The 16,751-nt window shown below is 29.6% G+C and overlaps 1 protein-coding gene and 1 long non-coding RNA gene across 4 annotated transcripts; both read right to left on the bottom strand.

Moving 5' to 3' along the window:
* Nucleotides 1-1,482: 1,482 nt before the first annotated feature.
* On the bottom strand, nt 1,483-2,772 carry LOC137820059 (uncharacterized). The gene is made up of 2 exons (XR_011082534.1): nt 2,646-2,772; nt 1,483-1,748 (listed from the first exon to the last, which is right to left on the bottom strand). It is a non-coding gene; the product is annotated as an uncharacterized lncRNA (long non-coding RNA).
* Nucleotides 2,773-3,749: 977 nt separating this feature from the next.
* LOC137820057 (calcium-transporting ATPase 1) lies at nt 3,750-12,192 on the bottom strand. Of its 3 annotated transcripts, none has more exons than XR_011082533.1 (9): nt 11,693-12,167; nt 10,617-10,671; nt 8,586-10,534; nt 6,888-7,046; nt 6,233-6,404; nt 5,822-6,120; nt 5,161-5,429; nt 4,628-4,684; nt 3,750-4,099 (listed from the first exon to the last, which is right to left on the bottom strand). XR_011082533.1 is itself a non-coding variant. In XM_068623837.1 (8 exons), exons 1-7 carry the CDS (start codon nt 11,867-11,869, stop codon nt 5,181-5,183), a joined length of 3,060 nt encoding a protein of 1,019 aa, XP_068479938.1. In that variant the 5' UTR covers nt 11,870-12,192; the 3' UTR covers nt 3,750-4,099; nt 5,161-5,180. The 3 variants fall into 3 exon arrangements, 1 of the variants encoding a protein (XP_068479938.1); XR_011082532.1 differs by having other exon boundaries at nt 4,628-4,665; XM_068623837.1 differs by lacking the exon at nt 4,628-4,684 and having other exon boundaries at nt 11,693-12,192.
* Between the last annotated feature and the right edge of the window lie 4,559 nt (nt 12,193-16,751).

Below are 16,751 nucleotides of genomic sequence, written 5' to 3'. Positions count from 1 at the left end.
CCAAATGCGAATAAATAAAAAAGCCAAAATATACTAAAATTAATCCAAACAATCCATGAACATAAATAATACAAATAAATAAATAATTCAAGTATAACAAACTGAAAAAAAAATCGAGGAAAGTAAGTAACAATAAACAATTATGTAAAAAAAGAATCATTGTAAAATTCGGATAACTCAAATATTTGTTATGATAACCTCTGCTTCAAAAACAATCTTATTATCTTCTTTGAAATTATTTAACATAAAATTATTTAATCCCACCCCAAGTTTTGTTGATTTATTTGGCACATTTTCTTTTACTTTTCTGTATAAAATATATATATATATATATATATAATTATGTATGTATAAAGAGTTATGTAAAAACTATTCATCTTAAAATTCGGATAACCCGAATTTCATTTTTTGTTATGTTAACCTCTGCTTAAAAAACAATCTTACTTCACATTTTATTTAGGATTTTGAATAATTTAGAAATTTTATTTATTTCACATCTTTATTTAAAAAGAATATTCAATAATTTAGAATTTGTATATTTAGAAGGTTGAATAATTTAAAAATTGTATTTATTAAATTTTTTTATTTAAGTAAGACAATAAATAATTTAGATTTGTATTTATTTATGATTTTGAATAATTTATGAACTTTATTTATTTAAAATTTTTATTTATGTATGATATTAAATAATTTAGGTATGTATTTATTTACGATTTTGAAATTTTTTGGAATATAATTTCTTTTGGTATTTTATTTAAGTAAAAAGTTAAATAATTTAGATTTTGAAAATTTTAAAATTTTTATTTCTTTTATATTTTTATTTAAGTAGGAAATAAAAAATTTATGATTTGTATTTATTTATGATTTTGAAAAATTTAGAAATTTTATTAATTTTAGATTTTTATTCAAGAATAGCATTAAATAATTTAGGATACGATTTAAAAATGATATTATAAATTTCAATGATTTTTATTTATTTAGGATTTTGAAAATCTTAGAAATTTTATTTAATAATTTTAGATTCTGTCTAAGAAAGACAAAGTTTTTAAGAATTCAATTGACTTTAATAAAAATATACAAATACTTTTTTTAAATTAATAATTTATTGTATAACTCTGTCAAGTTTCTATTTAATTACCAATATTATTTCATTTTATTCATTAATTTGTCATTATTATAATTTATATTTTGTTCATACAATCATATGGAATGAAAATCAAAGCCAATAAATTTGTTATTATTTTTTTTGTGATTTAATTTATGGTTTAAAAAAAATATTATGAATTAGTTACCAAAATTTTGGATGAAGAAAATGAAGAAGGTGAACATTGTAAAATATAAAATACACTGCAGATAAGTTAAAATAACAAAGAAAAAATACATATTACATAGAAATTACATTAAATTTAAATTGTACACTATTAAATAATAAATTCATAAAAGAAATGTAATTAATCATATTTCTATAAGCAACACTTTAATAAAATCCTATTTGTATACAAAATGTCTTTTTACACAATCAAAGAAATTGATTTTACATTGATATAGACTTCTTTCATCAGAGTATAAAAAATATTTCTTTAAACAATTACAAAATTGTTTGATCCTTGTATCACTCCTCATCTGAATGTTCTTTGATCCTACACATTGATCTTCAAATTACACATTGATCTTCAAATGCATGCTACACATTAAGCAACAATGTGTTCTTCAAACTGATATTCAGACTATTCTTCTTCAAATGCAGTCTAATAAAAGTCAAAAACAATAACAATGGACAATTCAAATTCAAAAAGAAATTACCTTTGATCAGAAACAGAGAACCAAAGACAAATAAAATTGAGAAAAAGCATGAAAGGATGGCATAGAAGATCAAAGTTTGCAAACAGAGAAAACAAAAACAAAAAGAAATTTAAGAAAGCTTTTGCATGTGAGAAAGAAAGCTTTTTTTATCAGAAAAAGAAAACCAAGGACCAAAAAATATTGAAAAAAACATGAGAAAACATATTGACAAACAAAAAATGAAAGGATGGTAGAGAAGATCAAAGTTTGCAACTTTGATAAAAAAAAACAGAGAACAAAAACAAATAAAAATCTGAAGAAAGCTTTTGCATGTCAGAAAATAAAGTAATAGAATATAAAGTAATAGAATACAACCTGAACAGTTGAGTTGGATGAGATGAACAAAAAGTAAAAAATGAGAAATAAGATGAACACATGCTTACAAACCTGGAACACGAACTCAACAAAAAGGAGATAAAATACACTAAAAAAGTTGAACAGATGAACAAATCAAAAAGAACAAAATATCAAAAAGGCAAAAATAAAAAGAAATGAAATTAACACATGCTTACAACCCTAGAACACGAACTCAACCCTAGAAACGGTATAAAGATTACCATATTACCTCGTTCGATGGCAAATGTAAAGAACAAAACCGAACAAAAATTAAATAATGGTTGTATACAACACTGTATATATAGTGAAAAATAATGGTGTTTTGGGGGGAAAAAGCTTTCAAATACGGCATCTTTGAAGTTGCTGAATTGGTGAAAAGGAGTAAAGGATAGTAATTAGGTTTCAGAGATACAGAGAATGGGGAAAGTGACACTAGAAAGCGGAAATTCAAATTCAAATTCAAAAACCTGAAGGGTGCTCTGTCATTGTTCTGCACAGCTGTTGGAATCGACATTTGCACAACCATACACGCTTTTGGAAAAGCCATTGCTAGGCACACAGAAAACACATTCAGAAACCCTAATTTTTCCTCCATCTATAAATATTGGGCCTGTTCACTCATTTTGGGCCAGCAGAACCATGGATTCGTTTTCTTCTCAACTAAAGCCTCACAATCTGCAAACCTGTAAAACATTCTTCTTCTGGTAAATTTCATTTTTTCTTTTTTTTTTCAAAAACTCATAAGAGTGACACGTGTAGAAAGTTGTCTGATTGTGCTCCCTCAAATGTTATAAGTATAGATTGATAGTTAGTTTAGAAACTTGTTTCTTTTTTCAAAGTACTTTAAAAAATGATCTAAACATAGTTTTATAAGACTTGAAATTGAGTCTTCTAAGATTTTGATAAGCCTGGAAGTCTAGGGTGAGAGATCTTGGTGTTGATGCTTCCTCCCTTATCCTCAGTTTCAGAACAAGGAATGATGAATATAGAAGTGTTGAAGGGTCAACTTGAAGTCCGTGAAAAATGATTGGTGTCAGCGGTCAAAGTAGTACTTGTACTGAACAAGCTACATAGGAGAAGTATCTTCATGGTTGAGCCAAAATAAACTCCTTATTATGCCTTCTTTTAATAACTCAAACAGAGATTGATTTGAAATGACACAGTATATACAAAAATCCGTGTAATGCGGCTTCAGTATGATATGATTAAAATAAGTATAAGTACAACACTTAACCGTGTCCTATTTCCTATATATTAAAATAAAAACTCTATTCTTCATAGTTTTCGGTCTTAATTTACTCTTTCCATTAACCATCCAACAAAGTTTATTCGCCCATTTAATAAATAAAGTTACTTTGTTGATTGCAGGATATAATTATTAACCCTATGTTTGGGCTAAGAATGAAGGAAGCAAGAAAGGGTAAACATTTAAATTTGCATTTGATGGTAACTTTTAAGGCAACCTGTGTGTAGCCAGGTGAAAGCACAAAGAGTCGAAGTAGATCTTGTAATGAGATGTGTTGAAATTCTTTAACGGCTTCGTATTTTAGTTAGTTCAAGAATAAAATCTATTAAAATCTTAACCAGCCAATAATTTCAAACAATCAAATAATCATGTTCCAACGGCCTCAGCACTGAAAATTATGAGTACCGATGAAAAGATATCAAACCTTTAGGCTACAGCAGGAGCTGCCCAATTCACAGAACAAGGTACATTGTGCAGAACTAGAGCAAATGCAATTCTCTTATAAAAGACCTACTGAACTCCCATCCATTGAGTACCTTAAGACTCTGAGAAGCCAAAGTTTGTATCTATAGCCACCACTGCTTCTTTAGGATTGAATGGAAGCACTTTATACTTCTGGGCACTGCGCTTCTGGTCTTCAAAAAATAATGGGCATCCACAAATTTTCCTGGCTAACTGCATAATCAAAATTAACTTTGATCAGACAGGGGAACCAACCTGCCAGAGATAATTTCGGATAAAGAGGAGGCATATCATGTCAAACACACTTAATAGAAAGAACTTCACCACTCCAGTCTATTGATGAGAATTTGTACACTAATATATGCAAAAGTCAAGTTTTCTTTATTGGTCCAGACCAATGAAAATATTCTCAAACTACCAGATTGGTGATTTTTTCCTTCTCGTTAGGACAGACACCAAAACAGTATCGTGTATATTCATAACTGAAGTTATCCTGCCAGCTTCAAAGCTCGAGAACTTCCAGTTTAATTTCTCAAAAGTAACTCTACTAATTACACCAATAATTTATTCAGCAAACTGGAGTCTAAAATGCGTAGAAATACAAGTTGCTTTCACAATTACAATGAGCTACTAAGAGAAAGTTATTGCATAAATCTTCATTGCATTTTAATTTGATACCATACTCATTCATGGAAAATCATAATTGGAAATATCAGAAGCTTTGATCTCCAATCTCATTACCTAGAAGAATCCAACCAGGATAAGCTCCTGCACTTGATCTGTTGATAGTCATGATAACTAAAAGCTTAAACTATTATTATGATCTTGGTCTAGCCGAAAAAACGCAATTTAAACATAAGAAGCAATCAATTATCTAACAAAGACGCATCAAGAAAATGAACAAGCCTTTTGCAAACTCATCAATTCTATGACTTAAAGACTAAATAGAAAGAAATTGTGGGTGGACGTCCCTGCTACTGCTGTTGTCAAAATAATAAGATACTGAAGCAAACAGAAATTAGAATCTCTATACTGCAACACGTTGTTATATACAATGTTTTTAGTTACTTCAAATAAATCAGTTTAATTTGACGATAATAATGCAAAATGTATAACTTTTGTACTTTGACACCAGGAACAAATACCGAATCTAACTTCTTATTTGTCAGCTTAAGGAAACTTCATGGATATAAAACTGTTTGTTTGATAGGTCTCTTTTAAGAGACTAGGAGCAAAAAAGACCCTTGATTTACAAGTTAGAACAGGGATTGTACCTAATTTGTCGGCATTGATTTTAGACAGATCCCACGGGGATCATCTTTAGAGCTGCTGCAATTGGCATGCCAAAGGCTCCAAATAGAACGCTACCGAACCACTGCTTCAAACTAAGTGGAGATGTGTTTGCATAGGTGCCCAAAAATTCAACAATAATAATTTGGAAGACCACAGTGCAAGTGAGCACAGCTACGAACACATAATTCTTCAATATACCTTCAAACACATTTATCCTCTCCATATCTCTGGAGCTAATCTCATTGAAAGCCTACCAATATATAATCATAAAAAGCATAATCAGAAGGTATTACAGTCAGAACATTTTATTAAGGAAATTTCACTCCTCGTACACTCAATTCAACATTTAGAAAAATATTTGACCATAGCATTTTTAATATTTCAAAGAAAGAAGTCGGGGCATTGGTTTTGCAAAAATATTGAGAATATTTTATAATTGACAAGAGGAAACAAATATTCCTATTAGGTATTAACAAGAAAAAGAAATAATAGCAAAAGAAGTCAGTAACTAAAAAAGAAGTCTCCAAAGCCAGGCAGAATTTTCAATTAATATAACTTCTGCCCATTCAATTTCAGGACCATATCAGAGCAAAGAAAGACAGAAGCTTAGATAGTCCAATGCGGCGGTGGTTTTAGATTTACCTGACAGAATACGAATGAGTTGAAAATAAGTGTATTCAATATCATATCAGAATCTGGGCCATGAATATGAAATGCTGCTTTTCCTCTGGTCTGTAGGAACCATATCACGACAAATTGATATATAGACTGCCCCAAGATATTCCTCCACATCACATTAGTGATGAAGTTTCCTTTCCTACCAACAGGTGGTCTTTTCATCAACTCATCATTAGGTGGTTCAGTGGCAAGTGCAAGTGCTCCAAGAGTGTCCATAATCATGTTGACCCAAAGAAGTTGAACAGCAGTGAGAGGAGCATTTCCTAGTAATTCATATATGAAAGGGGGAAATGAGACAAAAAAGTAATAAATTACTTAAAAAAATAAAAGGAAAATTTTGATCAGGAAGATAAAAGCGGGCAGCATCATGATTACCAGTCAAACAGGCAGAAGAGAAATTAACGATCAAAGCAACTACATTAACAGTTAGCTGAAACTGCACAAATTTCTGAATGTTTATGTAGACCGAGCGGCCCCATTTGGCTACGGTCACAATAGTGGAAAAGTTATCATCTAGAATTATTACGTCAGCACTTTCTTTTGCTACCTGAAATTGATCAAATAAAAAAGTTTACAAAATATATCATCAAGTACAATTCAGCATAATGATTCCAAAGATCAAGACCCTCCACTAGCAACCAATGAATCGTTCAGGAATTCAGATAAGTAATAAAAATACGTGGCAAAGTATTTGGTTCAGCTTCTTTTAAGGAAATAACAGCTTCTTTATCAACTCCCTGAACTAGATTTTAAAAAAAAAATCGGAAAATTAGGCTAAAACGAACATGGAAGTCATAGGCACTTTAAATATAGTAATACATATTAGAGAACTCAAACAACATTTCTGCCAAAACATTCAAGTTGCATTTGGAAATAAAGACGATGAAACATACCCGCTAAATCCAATTACCTAATTCCCCATGAAAAGAAGAAGCAAAAATAACATCTCGCTCATACAAAACCATTCATGCTTACAAATTAAATAAAGAATTTAACTAAGACAAGATCCACAAGAGTTGTTTTGGCATACCTCAGTTCCCGCAATGCCCATTGCAAGTCCAATATCTGCTTCATGAAGTGCTGGAGCATCATTTGTTCCATCACCAGTAACTGAAACAACCTCTTGAAATGTAGTCCTCAAGTGTTTCACCAGTGTATGCTTATCCATTGGAGAAGATCGGGCCATTACCTGCAGATATAGACATCACATAATTGTAGAAGAATTTCTTCTTGGAGAAGTGTAATGTAGGACCCCAAACTGTTACATTCAATGTTCAACATTCACCCAGTGTATTCTAATGGTCCATCACTGGCATCCCTTTGTTACAAAAAAAAAAGTTTTTGGCATACTATTTTCATTAACGGTTTAGTAGTAGAAATATCGAAATGATCTTGGCCAGATGGACTGATTGGAAAAACCGCAACATAAGTCATGCCAGGTAAAAAATAGCGGACCTTTTATTCTTGCACCCAATCAAATTTAAACTTGCACCTATCACTGATAAGAAATGACAAAAATGTCCTCTTTAGTTTTTAAACAGGGGTGCAGAGTGCTGTTATAATGTATTCCGGATTTAGTATTCCAGAATAAATTTCACATTTTGGATTTCCAAAACACCTTTCTGGAACAATTTTTTAGAATAGTCTATCCAAAATATGTTTTAGGATTTTGTTTTCTAGAATCCTTTTTCTGAATGGTATTATTTGTATTCCTAATTTACCTTTCTAAAATGAAATTTTGATTTTTCAGTTCTATTCCAAAATTTCATTTCCGGAAGTCAAAACAACCTATTTCAGGTTTTGGTTTTTGGAATGTATTTCTGAATTTCAGATTTCCATTTCCAGAATACACGGAAACGTGGAAGGGCAATTCTGAAATTTCAGAAATTGATAGGGGGCAGGAAGCAAAAGCCAAAATATCGTGACCTAAACCGAATCATACCATTTTTAGCCCAACCTGTTTATCACATAGCCTACTGACATCTAGGCTTATGAGCTATCCGGTTTATAAAATAATAACGATATTGAAAAAATAAAAGCAATATGCAACTAAAATTAAAATTAATTTTATTAATATGAATTTTTAAAAATACACTTTTTTAATTTTAATTTTAATTTTTAAAGTGGACCAAAATTATCTGATGGACCAAGCCGCACGTTGTGTCACCTCTACTTAGTAACCTAGTATCAAGTGTTTTTTGTATTGGCTGGCTACCACTAAAATGCACTTTGATTAACGTAATTTTGTAAAATAGGATAATAGATAAAATTGGATTTCACCATAAAAGGCAAAGAAACATGATACTTAATCTTATGATTTTGTTTTAAAATGCATGAAATCTTATAAGTTTTGTAAATCCATAAAATCGTTTCAAATCTTAAGATTTTATATTTTAATATTTCATAAATCTTTGAGATCCAAATTATAAAATCATACTCAAATAAAAGTCTTTTAAAAAACAATTATATTCTAACAAAATCTTTTAAATTCTATAAGACATTTTTATGTAAAACCATAATAGAAATCTTTTAAACAATTATATACTGCAATTTACAGCATATATATAATGCAGAACCATAATAGAAATCTCAAACTTCAAATGGGAATTTTGTTATGAATTATTCTTTTATGTTATTGGCATGGTCATAGCAACCTCTATGTAGACTTTTTCAAGTCCAGGACAAGAAGCGAGAACCAACAAAAATCGATTAAATGACATGTACGCACCTGAATCTTCGGAATGATGTCAAGCAATTCCTCCTCAGTCTTCTCACGAAACTCAGGGCCTTCAATTGCAATACCATCCGTTAAAATTCCACATTCTCTAGCAATAGCCTTTGCTGTATTTATGTTATCTCCAGTAACCATTCTAACAACAATACCAGCTGACCTACAAATGGCAACGGACTCTCGAACACCAGGGCGAACTGGATCTTTAATACCCACAATTCCTATACAGGTATAACCCCTAGTAGGAATAGGAGTTCCAACAGAAAATTCATCATCAATATCCACGTAAGCAAGGCAAAGTGTTCGGAGAGCTTCACCAGCAAATGTTTCAATCATATTATTCATGTGATTGATGGAGTCTTCATTGAGTGGAACAACCTCGCCACTTGAGTCCACAACTTTGTCACATGCAGCTAGAACTATTTCAGAGGCACCTTTACAATGAGCTCTGAAACCACCATCAGGAAGCTGTAAAACCACCCCCATGCGCTTCTTTATAGAATTAAACGGCTCAACTTTCACAAGTTTTGACCTTTGTCGTTCCTTTAGGAAATCACCACCAAGTGACAATCCAAATTCTAAAAGTGCAGTCTCAGTTGGTGATCCCAGAATTTCAATCTTCTGATCTTTGTTTTTGACAACCTCTCCTCCCGTGTTGTTAAATATTGATTCAAGTAGAATTGCTAGAGAAGAATCATGAATATCTGATGAGAAATCAGAAGAGACCTTAGAACTGTTTACTTCTTTAATCTTCCCACATATGTAAGCTTTTACAACTGTCATATGGTTAGTAGTTAGTGTGCCAGTCTTGTCACTGCAGATGGTAGTGGCAGATCCCATTGTCTCACAAGCAGCCAAGTGACGAACAAGTGCCTTATCGTTCATCATCTTTTTCATTGCAAAAGCAAGGCTTAATGTTACAGCTAAAGGTAAGCCTTCAGGAACAGCAACAACAACAATAGTAACAGCAATAGCAAAGAATTCCACAATTTCCATTGCATCATCACCAGACCATGTCCACTGGGATCCTTCTCGCAGCTTGCGGTTAAATAGCCCTTGGACCAACACAGAAAAGGTCACAACTGCAAAAAAGAGGCCTATTTTCCCAATTATGGTAGCAACACCATTGAGTTTTACCTGCAAAGGTGTTTCATCATCTCCCCCTTCACTTAGAGTAGCCATTAGTTTACCCCACTGGGTCCTCATTCCAACAGTAGTCACAAGCATCTTGCATGATCCATCTTGGACTTTGGTTCCAGACAGCAGAAAGGGATTAAGTTCACCAACATTCACTGGTTCACTTTCCCCTGTCAAGCTTGATTCATTTATTAACACAGAGAAACCAGACACAAAAAGCCCATCAGCAGGGACCTGATCTCCAATATTTAGATGGACAATGTCACCAGGAAGCAGATCATATATTGAAAGCTTCTGCCTAAAACCATTTCTCGTGACCTGAACTGTAATTTTCTTCTTCTCTTTATCTAGATCCTTAAACTGCAGTGATTGTCTGTAATCACTTGTGGCAGTGACAAACACTACAAGCAATATACTAGCAACAATACCAATTCCATCCTGTGCTCCCTTGGGCCACCCTTCCATTACTATGCCAACCACCAAAGAGACCAAGGCACAGATAGCAAGTATCATCAGGGTTGTATCTTGAAGGGCTTCCCATACAAAAACCCAAAATCCGCGGGCTGGACTTTCAGCGAATTTATTAACTCCATAAATTTCTTTTCTCTGATTGAGCAAGTGCTCAGATGTTGATATCCCATCATCAACTGAGGTATTGACTTTGTTTGTGATACCCTCAACCCCACCATGAATTTTTAACTTCTTCACATCACGTCCCTCAACAATTGATCCCAACTCATCAGCACAAATTTCAAACCCCGCAGTTTTAACTTCGTCCGGTACAGTGTACTCAGTTGACAAATTTAGACCTGGGGAAGTAAAGACTTGCTTATTGTCTTAAAGTTAAACTTTCACAAAAAATCTGAAGTGCGTACCAGTTGAATTCCTTACCATGAATAAACTGAAGAGCAGCTTGCGAAACCAACACTGCAACTCTGAATTTCTCCTGTAGCGTATAGCGGAAGAAGGGAAATTAAGAGATGATGGAATTAAGCTATTACAGTAATATTGGGTTGGGATGCACCAAAGCAGTGAGGGGACACATATTCCAATCCTTCCAAGACTTGTTTTCTTATTCAAATTCAGAAAATTCATATATTGGAATTCAGAGTTTTACATGCCCAAACCTACGTATGAATGCTGAAGTATGTAGAGAATAACTGGCAATGCAAGTTTGAGAAAATGGGCAATTTATCACCTATAATATAAATTCCCCCTAAGCATCAAGGATAGGTAATTCTTGAACTGAAGATTGTACTTTATAGTTATTCACTGTCATTTGATTATTATTTATTACCCTAAAATTAAAAGTAATGACATAGCCCCAAAACCAAAACGATATACAACATAGGCTAGTCTTAAAACGGTAGACAGAAAGAAAAGGAAAGGAGTGAAATTTTGAAATAAAATGGACCAATGTAAATACAATGTTTAGACCTACAACAAATATTCATTCCATTTCCCGGTTTTGCAAACAAAAGGATGCGGGGAAAATAAGTTGGAAGTTTTCAAGTAATTCACATTCTAGTTAAAAGGATGGGTATCTCAGTCCAACCAAGCAGAACAGCGAAACATAAGAAATGTCATAAGTGCGTGGCAAAGATGATAATATCCACGACCATTCCATCAGAACTACCACAAACATCAACTCCTAATTTCTGGAACAAAGTAAACAGTGCTCTATCTGCTGGTGCTGAAGTTAAATTATTTTAAGGAAAATCATTAATCTCCGATCATTCCACTTACCAAAAAATGCCTGGCTCAACTCAAACCATATCAGATTCCATCTTTACAGACTAACAGTAAACAATTACCATTTAAGAATTAGAAAGAAATAAACATATTCAGATTCCTGGACACAAAACGCCAAAAGAAGAAGCGAAAGTGTATTTTGTTCTGACTTGTCTTGATCTGGCAGGAAAAAACGTAAAGGAAAGTGAAGGTAATAAAAAAAACAAAGAAGAAACCTGATTAGAGCGTCTGATAGCTTCAGCCTCAAATCGCTTGGAGAGGTTAGCAGTGAAACGAAACCTCCTCTTGTGGTTCTTAACAAGCCAACAAGCCTTCCTCCATCTCTGAAGCGCTTCCTCCGACGAGTTTTTGGCCTTCACATCCCCAAAATTCTCATTCAGGTAACTCTCCATCTATCTATTCTCTTCCTTCCCACAAAACCTTGCTCTTAGCTCACTCAACAATAACAAAAGGCTTTTGTAAAGAATAACCGTTGGTGTAAAAGCAGACAAAAATCTGCGGAGAGAATAAGGTACTTTTGTTCAAACACACAGCACAAAGAAGCTTCTAAGTGAGGAAATTTTGTATTCTATTCTATGGATTTGAAAAAGAAGAAGAAGAAGAAGAATCGGAGACAAGGCCAAACAGAACAAAGCAATCGTCAACTTCACTACCAACCCACGCTTTACTCTCCCACAACACAAATAGTGTGACCCATGTAAAATTAAATCAAATTAAAAATAAGTTTATTATAATATATTATATGCAGATCTGCATCCACCCGTATTAAAATACTTAAATATGTTTAGTTTCTTCATTATTTTTTACAAAATAATTAGCAATTAAATTATTATTAAAAATATTTTCTGACGTTTTACTGTTTACACCATGAATGGTTTCTTTTTCAGTAAAAAATGTTTTGCTTTGAAGTTTCAAATACTTTTCTTTAGGACCGTTGCAAATACTTAAAAATTAAAATTGATGTTAACATTTTCTAATAATTATGGTAAAAATAGTTATTAATAATGCAAGAATGCGAAACCTAACAGTCTGACACTGCCAATATAACCGAACCTAACTTCTACAATTTCATAGATAAACATTAATTATCTACACCAAATAAAATAAGAAAAAATATTCTTTTTATTCCTTCCTTATAGTAACAAAACACGTTCTTAACGTTAAAATAACTTTCTAGATATCAAATAAAATTATATAATTAATTATTTATTTGCAATTTAAATCTCTTAATATTATCATTAAATTAAGAAATAATTAAAATAATTAATAAAGTATTTTTAAATATTTTCTTTTTTCTACTTTAAAATAAATGAAGGTAATAATATTCACGATTAAAAAGGTGTTTCACACACTACCATTAGCAATATTTGTAACTTGATTTAGTTTAATTTTTTTATTCAAAAGTCATATAAATTAAATATTAAAAAACAAATGCAATTTGATTGTAATTTTATATAAAATTTAAATCAAATCAAATCAAATTAATATTTACAGCATGGATACATTATTTTGATTATTATAAAATAGTTAAAAATTATCCAGTGAAGAAATATGTTATACATTTTGTATTCATGATTATTATCATTTTATAATTTTAACTTTATTACAAATTCATGATTAAAAATTGATAAATATAAATTTATTATAAATAAAATACATAAAACAAGCCACAAAATCAAGTTTAGTCATTACGTGTTGGTTAATTCTAAATATGTAATATTATATATAAATACAATCCTAATAAAAGTAGCATTGTATTTATATATAAGCATTTTAGAAATATTAAATGTATATCTTTGTATATATTTTCATACTTAATTTTAAAATATATTTAAAAAATATAAATATAAGTATTTATACCAAAAGGAAACCTTTATATATTGCTATATATTCTTATAAATATAAATATATTATAATCACAAAACAGTCAAATTATAACATTTAAGAAACGCCATATGTTTACTAGTTATTAACTAATTTTAAATATAACATTATATTTAAATATAATATTAAAATAATAAAATTATTGGAAAGAAAAACAGTTTTATTTAATTTCAGTTTTCTGAAATATTATTTTCAAATCTGAGTGATTTTTAAACTGGATGTGAGTTGTGATGTTTAATAACCAAAATGTGTGGTTTTATGGGCTGATGGGCCTTGCTTATCTGGTTGGGAACAGTTTTCTGCGGACATGTTTGGTTACAGGTATTTGATGTCCGCACGTTAGAAGAAGCTTTTCGGACAGCGCATTCCATGTCAGACATTGGACCCTCGCTTAACTTTTTTTTATTTTCAATTATATTATTCAACAAACTATGATATGCTGACAAAACTGGAACACATGTAAACAAAAGAATAAAGTAGAACACGGTATAATATAATCATTATTTTTTTATCGGTTATTATTTTTATCGGTAAAAGAAGTAACAAATAAATTATAGATTTATAATAAAATTAATTTTATCGTTATTTTATGTCAAGTAATATAGTGAAAATATAAAAGCTTTTAATAAAAAATATAAAATTATGTGTTGAAAGGAAACTATTTGAATAGTATTTTTTATTTATAACTTTTTCAATATCAAGTAAGATAAATTAAAGTATATTTATAATCAATTATCATATTCGAATTATTATATTTTTTAATTTAAAATAATTTTGTTTTTAAAATATAGTTTTGGGAGATTAAACTATTTAAATTATATTTAAAAAATGTAGATATAATGGAATATTATTAATGTCAATTTTTTATGCATGATTTAGTTTAAAACATAGAATTCTATTTTATCTTTTAAAATGTTAAGGAAAGAAAAATGTATTAACTCAGTTAATGTTGGAATGAAAATAAATATTTAATATTTGAAAATTAAAAGATAAATAAATACATAAATAACTACAAATTAAGAAGGGAACTTAAAAAACTATATTATAACAAAAAGTTATTACTCTTTTCTTTTTATCTGTTCAAAAAAAGTATATGCACAGTTAGATAGGCACTCACCATGCAAAACACGTCTAAAAATATAATATGCTTGTTTCTACGTTTCAATCTCTCTATTCACACAAAAGATGGAAAAATGTTGAGTTTAAAATTCACAAGTTTATATATTTTTTTAAAAAATCATCATTATTGTGTTTTACAAATGAACTTTTTTACATTCAATTTCTAACACACTTTCATTTTTTTTCTTCTACTTTAATTTATTTTTTTTCTAAACCTAATGGAGCATTGGTACTTTAAGTCACTTTCAATAGAAATGGATGCAATAAAATATAATTAAAGGCCTACCCAAGAATAATGTAGTTAGTTGTAACATGCACATCTAAGCTATGGGAGTCTTTCAAGGGTTGTAATTAGCTTTGATTACATGAAAGTGCAATTTGACATAAAAGCTGTGTTATAAAAAAAATCATTAATTAGGAGTGACCATTTAGGAAGTGTTATTATTGATTCCTGATGAACAAGAATGAAGTATTATTTATTATCTCAAGTTCTTTTAAGTTATTCGATGGAACTTTCTACACTCAAACTTATTTATTTTATTGAAGTTTTATCTCTTAGATTTAGGATTAGGCCCCTTTTATTTCCTTGGGAGTGAGAGATGGATATTTTATGTTGTAATTTTATTTATTTATTAAGAAATATATTTTTATTTGCTTTTCATTTCAAAAGTTTAGTATGACATTGGTTAATAGTCATCTTAATAATAACTTTATCTTCTTAGTAAGAGTGAAATTGTTTCTTAATTAATTAATTTGTATTTAATTTAAAGTATATCAAAATTAAACTCTTTGTTTATTTGAAGGTCTCAAGTTTTGAATATCTAAACGTTTTCTTAAACCCAATGTCTTATTTAATCTAACTTGGGCTGTCTGTAACTTGAACCAAGGTCAAACATTTTGGGCCAGTTACTTTTACTTATTCTTGTAATTTCATATTTTTTTTAAAAATATATAATTTATTCTAAATAAATTTATATTTTAAATTATACATTTAGAAATCAAGTTCGAAAATAATTTTTAAACTCTACATTCTAGAATATCAAATTCTACTATTTAAAATATAATTTTAAATTTTAAATATAATTTTATATTTTGAATTAAAATATAATTTTATATTTAAAACTATAAAGTTTGAAAGACATTTTTAAATCTAAAAAGTAAATTTCAAATTTTATTTTAAATATAAAATATTTTTTGAAATTTAAATTTTAAAAGATATTTTCAAATTTAAAAACTACATACTAAATCTATAATTTAAAATATATTTTATATTTTGAATTTTAGAGTAGTTTTGGAGTTATTAAGGTATAGAAAGAAAAGGGCTCATTCATAATTATGAGGACAGTACCTGAATTATAATTATTTCATTTTTTATAGTAAAAAAAAACAAGTATGATCCTTATTATTGTACAAAATTGAAAGTACGTTAACAACTCTAAAAAGACAGACTACAATGCAAGGTTTAAGAAACTATTTGAATAAAGTACAATGTTTGGTACATTTTTATTTCCACATTGTAACCATGTCAAATAAAATCTACAATTAATATTATTAGTAATTTTTACAATGATTTCACCAAATCCAATTCACCTAAACTTTCATGTATAAAAAAATATTATTCACATTACATTATTTACAATAAAAGTAAAATCATAAATTTAATTGCTTAACATACTATGTCTACTTATTTAAATAATAACTTTTCATATTCAAAGTAATACCTTCAATGCATGAATACTATAACTAATGTTGTATGGACAAACTTTATTTATTTTTCACTTTCATATTAATTTTTGTTTGCTTCTCTTCCATTATTATTGCCTTATTACAAAAATGCATAAAGAGAATAAACATCAAATTGTTTTAGTTTGAAATTAATGTTTTGGATTTTGATCGGATAATTAAATATGCAAACATTTATCAAAATCAAGCTAATTAGTATTTTAATGTGATTCCAAATCATCTAATTTGGATCAAACACCAAATGTTGTATTTGTTGATTTAAGAAGAAGTTGAACAGATAATGCAATCCAAAGAACAATTATTTAGTTTTGAAAATATGACATTCTTCTCATCACTCAAACACTCTTGGAATCCTAAGATTTTAAATGTTTAAATTTACTCCTAAATTAATTTTCAATTGACACATATTATCACCTTTATACAACATTGTTTTTTTAATTCCGTTTGTCTTTTTAAAAAGTGAAACTAAATTATAATTTGTTATAATAACGAGAATAAATCAAATAAAATAAAATAAATAAACTGTGG

This window comes from Phaseolus vulgaris, chromosome 9 (genome assembly GCF_000499845.2).
Source record: "Phaseolus vulgaris cultivar G19833 chromosome 9, P. vulgaris v2.0, whole genome shotgun sequence".
Taxonomy (NCBI): domain Eukaryota; kingdom Viridiplantae; phylum Streptophyta; class Magnoliopsida; order Fabales; family Fabaceae; genus Phaseolus; species Phaseolus vulgaris.
This window is presented reverse-complemented; position numbering and strand designations above follow the sequence as displayed.